Below are 9157 nucleotides of genomic sequence, written 5' to 3' on the forward strand. Positions count from 1 at the left end.
AAGTGGGAGTTGTTCAGCATGCTGGTTCCTGTGCAGATCAGCCTGCTTGCACGCCCCGAAACATCTTGATAGGGATCTCAGATCAAAATCCTTCCTTCACCAAAGTTGTTCATCTCTGTCTCTTCTATCTGACCTCCAAATTTCAGCCTCATCGGAGTTGTTTTGGGACCTGAACTATTCCGTCAAAAAGCAAGCAGCACCTGCTGCCGAGAAGCTGTGCAGCAGCTGCCGAGCCACCTGCCATTCCAGCAACTTTTCAGACACTTTTCCGGCGACTTTTCCGGCAACTTTCCGACACTTTTCCGGCGACTTTTTGGCAACTTTTTCGGTCATTTCCGACAACACTATTTCAAGGTATTCTTTACTAAAAGTTCCCGCTTTTGAGTTTTTATTTATTTTTCTCCTCTTTTTCTTTTTGGGAACTTACAATTAAAAAGCGGAATTTCAAGAAATTCACGCTAAACGAACTAAGAGCGTTCGTAGTCAATGAACTAAGAGTGTTCATAATATTCGGACTAAGAGCGTCCGCAAGCATCGATTTATGACCATATTAAACATCATTGTTTCGGTCTAATCCAAATATTCTTGGAAATTGATTTCTTAGTAGCATAGCTCGGAAATCTTATTATTTTAGTTTTTCGTGGAAGTTTTAAACTCCGAAACTAATACATCTTTTTCTTCTTATATTTCAAGGATGTCGAATGAACCTAGACTCGATTTTCAAATCCTTGACTCAACTGGTTCGGATTACCATAGTTGGAAAACCGACGTTGAGAACCATCTCACATCAAAAGGGATATTGCCCATAATCCAGGCACCAAATGCAGGCCTTGTGTTCCAACGAACACCCATAAAACATGCACAAGCAATTATCTTGATGCGACGCCATATGGACAAAGCACTCAGATTGGAGTATATGTCCATCAAAGATGCAAGGGACCTATGGGTAGCGCTAGAAGAGCGCTTTGATAATATCCAAGATTCCCTCCTCCCTGACTTGAAGGTTCAATGGAACAATTTACGCTTCTCCGACTTCAAGTCTGTTGCTGAATACAATTCAGAAGCTCTTCGGCTAAGTGCCATGCTGAAGTTCTGTGAAAAACCTCTCACAGAAGAAGAGCTAATTGAGAAGACTCTCTCCACCTTCCCCGTCGCAGCAATTATACTATCAAAGCAATATCGCACTGAATATAATGCTGGACGACTTACGAAGTTCAATGAGCTTATCAATATTTTGTCGGTAGATGAGAAGCACGACAATATCCTTGTAAAGAATTATAATTCAAGGCCCGTAGGAACCAAAAGCGTTCGTGAGGCGAATTATAATGCATCCAAGAAAGGGCGCAAGGAGCGATACCCTACTAATAAGGGGCATGTATACCCTAACAAGGGACATGACGGACGCATGGGTCCATACAACCGCCCCAATAAAGAAGGAAACCGCAACTTTGGAGCGGGCACACGTGGTGGAAAATCCACACGTGGGAGAGGAGAATATAACAACACCATGGGTCGTAACACTGTGGGCCGTGGAGGTCGCATAATACGCCGTGGTAGTGGCAGCAACAACCCGCCTAGGGAATATCCACAACGTGCACCTCAAATAAAGAAAGTCAACCACAATGACGTATGTCATAGGTGTGGATCAATCGAGCATTGGTTTAAGCAATGCCAAGCAAGTACACAACTAGCTGCACGCTACAAGGAGTACAGGGAAATGAGGGAGCAAGAAGCTCACCTTGCTGAAGAAGATGATGGTGAAGATGTAATTCTCACCATAAAAGACTTCAAAGCTGAAAATGAAGAGCACGAGGATGCCGCAGACTTTGATTAAAATAGTCTTTTCTATTTTCCAATAAAACGGCAAATGTGCCGTAGTCAAATAACAATTGTATTGACTCTTTCTTATGTGGCGTACTCAATGAAGTATGATGTCTAGGCAAGTAATTGAGATCGTGGTACTTAAGCGAGCCTCGCTCCACCAACATCTCTATACTTACCTGGTCATATTTTATTGAAATTACCAAACGGATTGAGCAATTACAATTTGTATAAAGTTTGATTTTATATTGGAATAAACTTTGGAAACTTTGATGTAATCATTGACTATTTTCCCTATTAATAAAGTATCGCATTATCAATGTCATTGACATATGTTAATATTCCGAACTTTATTTTTCAGTATGTCTTCGGGAGAATTGGAATGCCTTCTTGATAGTGGCACCACACATACTATATTACGACATAGGCAATTATTCTTATGGATGACACCTAGTCAATCTTCAGTGACCACGATGGCAGGACCATCTCAATTGATTCATGGTCGTGGACCAGCTCAATTTCTATTGCCGAATGGCACAAATATTAATGTCGCCGAAGCTTTATATGCTCCAAGGGCAGGAAGAACCCTATTAAGTTTTAAAGATATAAGAGCCAATGATTTTCATGTGAAAACACATTGTGAGAATGGACAAGAGTTCCTTTACATCACCTCTAATAACTACGGAAATACACGAGTATTAGAGAAACTCATGTGTCGCTCTAGTGGATTGTACGCAACCACTATTAGAGTCATTGAATCCAACCATGTCATGAATGAAAATTTATGGGATTCCGACACATACAGGCTTTGGCACGACCGTTTGGGACACCCAGGTCGTGATATGATGATCCGTATATTAAAAACTTCACACGGACATCCATTCTTTAAAACAAAAAGGAATACGAACCAAAAAGAGGTTCAAAGAATTACTTCTAAAGCATATCATTCGTTTTGCAAAGCTTGCTCTTTAGCAAAAGTAGGATCGAGACCATCCTATGCAAAAGACATTAAAGAAAATATACCATTCTTGCAAAGAATACAAGGTGATATCTGTGGACCTATCCATCCAACTTGCGGACCATTTAGATATTTTATGGTGTTGGTTGATGCATCGACACGTTGGTCACATGTCGTGCTCTTATCCACAAGAAATGCTGCATTTGCTAAACTCCTAGCACAAATCATTAAGTTAAGGGCTCACCACCCTGATCATCCTATTAAGTCAATTCGTCTTGACAATGCTGGGGAGTTTACATCAAAAACTTTTGATGATTATTGCATGTCCATTGGGATCGAGGTTGAACACCCCGTCCCTCATGTACATACCCAAAATGGTCTCGCAGAAGCTGCCATTAAAAGACTTCAAATGGTTGCTAGGGCATTGGTTATGCGCACCAATCTCCCTATTTCTGCTTGGGGCTATGCAATATTACATGCAGCTGTGCTTATTCGTCTAAGGCCCACTGCCACCCAACCTTTTTCTGCATCCCAGATGGTGACTGGGTATGAGCCTAATGTCTCACATTTACGCATATTTGGGTGTGCAGTCTATGTGCCAATTGCGCCACCACAGCGCACTAAAATGGGTCCTCAAAGACGATTAGGCCTTTATGTTGGCTATGACTCTCCAACCATAATCCGCTACATAGAACCCTTGACAGGTGATCTATTTACCGCTAGATTTGCGGATTGTCACTTTGATGAGACAGTCTTCCCGTCTTTAGGGGGAGACATGAACATAACTAATGTTCAACAAAAAGGACAGGAATTGTCGTGGTTTGTCCCCACTTTGTCTCATCTTGATCCCCGAACTGCACAATCTGAAAAAGAAGTGCAGAGAATTCTCGATCTTCAGAACGTAGCAGAATCGATGCCTGATGCGTTTTCTGATATCGCTAAAGTGACGAGATCACACATACCTGCTGCAAATGTACCTGCAAGGATTGATGTCCCTAAAAGACATAATGCCATCTCAAAAATACATGAGAATAGCGCCAATGTTCCCTCTATGGGTGACACATTGGCTAGGCCCACGGCTCCTGCCAGGAAGCGCGGGAGACCTATAGGTTCGATGGATTCTCGCCCAAGAAAGAAGGCGAGTTTGGCACAAAATAATCCATTAATCATAGATATGAATAATCCATCCCATGAGAATATTCCGGATTATGGTTATGTCCAAGAGACACCATTGGGGGACGCTCCAATGTCAGAACCAACTCCAGAGAATAGAGAAATCTCCATAAATTACAATAGTGTACATGAGATGATGGATAGAAATTCTATGGCAAATTGATGATGCGTTTGCATATCATGTTGCAAAAGGAATCATAGAATATGATGATATCGAACCTCGCTCTGTTGAAGAATGTCAACGAAGAGCGGATTGGCCTAAATGGAAAAATGCGATCCAGGCTGAATTGGATTCACTAACAAAGAGACAGGTATTTGGATCTATAATGCTGACACCACCAAATATAAAGCCTGTTGGCCATAAATGGGTCTTTGTTAGAAAATGTAATGAGAAAAATGAGGTGATGAGATATAAAGCCCGCCTCGTGGCACAAGGTTTCTCACAACGCCCTGGAATCGACTACGAGGAGACATACTCTCCCGTAATGGACATTATAACGTTCCGCTACCTTGTCAGTTTGGTAGTTTCCGAAAAACTTGACATGCAGCTGATGGATGTAATTACAGCATATCTCTATGGGGATCTAGATTCAGAGATATATATGAAGGTTCCGGATGGACTTCAATTACCAAAATCAAGTGGCTCTAAACCACGGAGCGCGTTTTCAATAAAATTAAGACGCTCACTATATGGATTGAAACAATCCGGAAGGATGTGGTATAACCGTCTAAGTGACTACTTGATTGGAAAGGGATATATTAACAATGAAATATGCCCTTGCGTGTTCATTAAAAGAACAAGTTCCGGATTTGCAATTGTAGCAGTTTATGTCGATGACATGAACCTAATTGGAACTCTAAATGAGTTAAAGGAAACTGCTAAATATTTGGAATCCGAGTTTGAGATGAAAGATCTTGGGAAAACACGGTTTTGCCTCGGAATAGAACTCGAGCACCGTAGTGATGGGATTATGATCCATCAGTCAGCATATACTCAAAAATTACTAAGGCGCTTTAATGAAGATAAAGCAAAGCCTGTAAGTACTCCCATGATCGGCCGAAGTCTTGAGCCCACAAAAGATCCGTTTCGTCCAAGGGATGAGGACGAAGAATTATTAGAGGCTGAAGTACCCTATCTAAGTGCGATAGGCGCATTATTGTATTTAGCACAATGCACAAGACCAGATATCTCATTCGCAGTGAACTTGTTAGCTCGACATAGTTCTGCGCCAACACGCCGCCATTGGATTGGCATAAAGACAATCTTTCGATACTTAAAAGGTACGATTGATATGGGCTTGTTTTATCCCTACAGAGAGAAAATGAAAGACGGAAGATTGGGATCAGACCCTATGAGGCAAAAAGCCACCTTCCGTAATACAGACGCCGGCAACACCATCCATGGTGACCGACGTTCTCCTCCTCCCCTCCATCAAAATAAAAATAATGTTTTGATGGGCTTTGCTGATGCAGGGTATCTCTCTGACCCTCATAAAGGTCGCTCCCAAACAGGTTATGTCTTTACCATGGGAAGCACGGCGATATCTTGGAGATCTACAAAACAGACACTTGTCGCTACTTCCTCAAATCATGCAGAGATTATTGCTCTACATGAAGCTGTGCGTGAATGCATATGGCTAAGGTCTATAAATAGACACATTCGAGGAACTTGTGGTTTGAAGTTTACCACAGATAAACCTACATGCATTTACGAAGATAATGCAGCTTGTATTGAGCAAATGAAATTAGGTTTTATCAAGGGTGACAATACTAAACATATATCACCGAAATTCTTCTACAATCAGCAACAGCAAACACTTCTAAACATTGAAGTAAATCAAATCCGATCAGAGGATAATGTAGCGGACTTATTTACTAAGTCGTTACCAAAAACCCCTTTCGAGAAACATGTGAAGAGTATCGGATTAAGAAGATTATCCGAACTCTCATGATCTTCAGGGGGAGTCTAAATCAGGGGGAGTATCTGGAAACAGACTCCACACTCAAAGCGCGTTGCACTCTTTTTCTCCTTCGACCAAGGTTGTTTTTTCCCACAGGGTTTTATTACTTGGCAAGGTTTTTAATGAGGCAATTTCGAAGCGCACGACTTAGACAAATACTATCAACATGAAATATCCAAGGGGGAGTGTTGTAGTATATATGAAACATGTTGTATTGTTCATAGTATAAAATGTCTATGTCATGTATAAGATAGGTATTTTAGGTATAGTGACTTGTGAGTCAAGCTTTATGCCAATGGGGAACAAATGTGGCAATCATCATCATCACAACCACAATGTGGAGCTGCAAATGGAGATGCCACAATGTGGAGCTGCAAATGGAGATGCCACAAAATGAGGCTACAAATGAAGATGCCATCAAGTTGTATCATTATTTACTTCAAATGTATCCCTATAAATACCTCCTTTGAATGAAATGAAATACACACTTGAATCTCTCTCTCTCTCTCTCTCTGTTAAATTTACATTGTCCTTAAACATTACTATCTTTTTTATCTAATTAATTTATTTTATGCCTTGATTGACCCTTAATAAAATCTTTTTATTTTGTTGCTTTTCTATAATGTAGGATATTTCCCCTCCAACAAAAGGAAGGCGTGGCAGGAACAGAGTTGAGTGTTTGAACACTAACGGCGCCCAATCTCAGCTTCGGAGTCTTAACTTTCATGACAGTGAAACCAAACGCAGTCATCACTATGATCTGAAACACGATGAAAATACCTATGTAAGTGAACAATTTGATCCTTTTCTGGCGTTTGAGCTCCTCCTCGGTTGGGAAGGTGGGTAATTCTTCATCTTTTCTGGTGTAGCCTTTTACTGATGCCACGGCCTGTTTGATCTTTTCAGCCATTTTTCACAAGTTACCTGGAATACTCTGGTAGGAAATGTATGTATATATATGTGTGTGTGTGTGTGTCTCTGTGCTGTTTGAGCAAGTGTACATAGTCGGATATCTGGTGGTTAGTTTGTGGGAATGTTTGCTTCAGCTACCTTGTATATATAGTGTGTTGATTGCCTGATTGGGACGATTTTGATACAAGGTAAGCTTCCAAGAAATGCTGCAATTTAACGCGTATAGTTCCGACTTAATTTCTGGTCTTCTATAGGGTCGACTGAGTTCCATGAGAATCTTATGTTGTTTTTCTAAAGCTTTCTATTATACTTCGTCTCTTTTCTTCCATGTGTTCACTACATGGGAATGGTCAATGACTTGAATCACTCGATAGTGTGCTACTTAATATATTACTGGAGTAAAATAGATTTGTATTCATCTTGTTTTCAATTAAGTACCAAACCTCTTCGATTCCTTCTAGCTAGTTTTCAATTAAAAAACAAATTATATTAAACTATATCATTAAACTATCAAACATTTGCCAATACTGTTCATATGGTGAGTAAACTATACAATAAGAGAAGATACCACACGTCCACACCACGTTCCGATATTTGGTCTATGCAAAGGGACTCCATCAAATGAAAACCCTAAAAGGGCCTCACCAAATTCCTTCGATCATCTAGAAATCAATAGTAGTTCCCATCCTTGGGACGCGTTTGGCTTCTGAAAAAAGTTGTTCCTCTAATAAGTCCAACTCAGATTCCAGGAAAGCTCATTCTCCTGCATAACTTGTTGAAATTGTCCAAACTCGGAACACTATATATAACACCACTACTACGCTTCCATTTGATCATCACCAGTTCACAACAAACCAACAGAACTCTCTTCACTTCAAAGTTTTTTTCTTCAAACAAACCCACAAAGCAGAGAAGAGGCAGAGAGATTTTTTTTTTTTTTCAATTACTTCAGGAAAAAGAAACAGAGAGATGGCTGAGAAGAACAACCAGGCTTATCCTATAGCCCCAGCAAATGGTAATGCAAGAAGTGATGGAGAGTCTTTGGTATCCGAAGATGAGCTCAAACGCAGGAAGAGAATTAAGTTGTTTACCTATATTGGTATCTTCATTGTGTTTCAGATCATAGTCATGACTGTATTTGGTCTTACTGTGATGAAAGTCAAGACCCCCAAGGCCAGGTTAGGGGAAATCAACATCCAAAGTCTCAACTCGGTCCCCGCAACACCATCGTTCGACATAAGCTTCACAACCCAAATCAGGATAAAGAACACAAATTGGGGTCCCTACAAGTTTGATGCAGGGACTGCCACATTCATGTACCAAGGTGTGCCTGTGGGACAAGTTACTATTCCAAAGAGCAAGGCTGGAATGCGTTCTACCAAGAAGATCAACGTCGAGGTAGTTTTGAATAGCAACGTATTGCCAAACAGTTCTACTCTTGGAAGTGTATTGAACAGTGGGGTGTTGACGCTAACCAGCCAAGTTCAACTAAAAGGAAAAGTCGAATTGATGCTCATAATGAAGAAAAACAAGAGTGCTTCCATGGACTGCACCATAGCTTTTGATTTGGCTTCAAAGGTGGTTAAAACTTTACAATGCAAGTGAATTTTGTGTGCAGACATCAATCGCATCATCTTTAGACCTTGCCGCGGAACAAAGACTCGTTCTTGGATTTATTAATTTATTAATTAATTTATTTATTTTGGCCGAGAATTTTTTATTTTTCATTTCTTTTGTATATGACATGTTGTGCATTTGTACTTGAACTCCTGGCTATTTATTAAAGTACTTCAATTATTTTTCTTTGATGGCATTTTTTTTGAATTAATGAGATTTCATTGATAATAACACATGTCAAGAAGGTCATTACATACTTATCTGCTGACACATAACAATGGCCAGATAAGAATTCGTGGATAAGCCACAGTGGTACATAGGATAGACCAACTATATTTGAATTTATCGTTCACTTATCTAAAGCGAGCCTATAACTATGACAAATCCATAGTTTATAGGCGAGCACGCAAAGTAACTAATACTCATTAGCGCTCACTAAAAACTAACGAGCATAGGGTCCTAAGAAAATGACTTATTAGAAAGACGAATAAATTGACTAAAGGCCTAAAACTCAAAGAAAGCTAAGCCCTAGGCCCAACAAGCAAGGCCCAGGTTCACTCCAAATGCACAATCTGCAATCTACGTACCCACAAGCGTTAGTGTTATTGTGCCGGCATCAAATTTATATGGACCCCAATTCGTGTTCTTGACCCTGATTTGTGTTTTGAAGGTTGTGTCAAATGAAGGTGTAGCAGGGGCAGGGTTAAGGTCTGCA

General features: G+C 40.3%; 2 protein-coding genes across 2 annotated transcripts; both read left to right on the top strand.

Annotated features, from left to right (window-relative positions):
• Positions 1–322: 322 nt before the first annotated feature.
• LOC112175878 lies at positions 323–2019 on the top strand. Its single transcript, XM_024313624.2, has 2 exons — positions 323–354; positions 694–2019. The coding sequence occupies exon 2, from the start codon at positions 695–697 to the stop codon at positions 1832–1834; it is 1140 nt and encodes a 379-aa protein (XP_024169392.1). The 5' UTR covers positions 323–354; position 694; the 3' UTR covers positions 1835–2019.
• Positions 2020–7794: 5775 nt separating this feature from the next.
• On the top strand, positions 7795–8430 carry LOC112177451. Its single transcript, XM_024315739.1, has one exon. The coding sequence runs from the start codon at positions 7795–7797 to the stop codon at positions 8428–8430; it is 636 nt and encodes a 211-aa protein (XP_024171507.1).
• The last annotated feature ends 727 nt before the right edge of the window (positions 8431–9157 follow it).

This window comes from Rosa chinensis, chromosome 7 (assembly GCF_002994745.2).
Source record: "Rosa chinensis cultivar Old Blush chromosome 7, RchiOBHm-V2, whole genome shotgun sequence".
NCBI lineage: Eukaryota > Viridiplantae > Streptophyta > Magnoliopsida > Rosales > Rosaceae > Rosa > Rosa chinensis.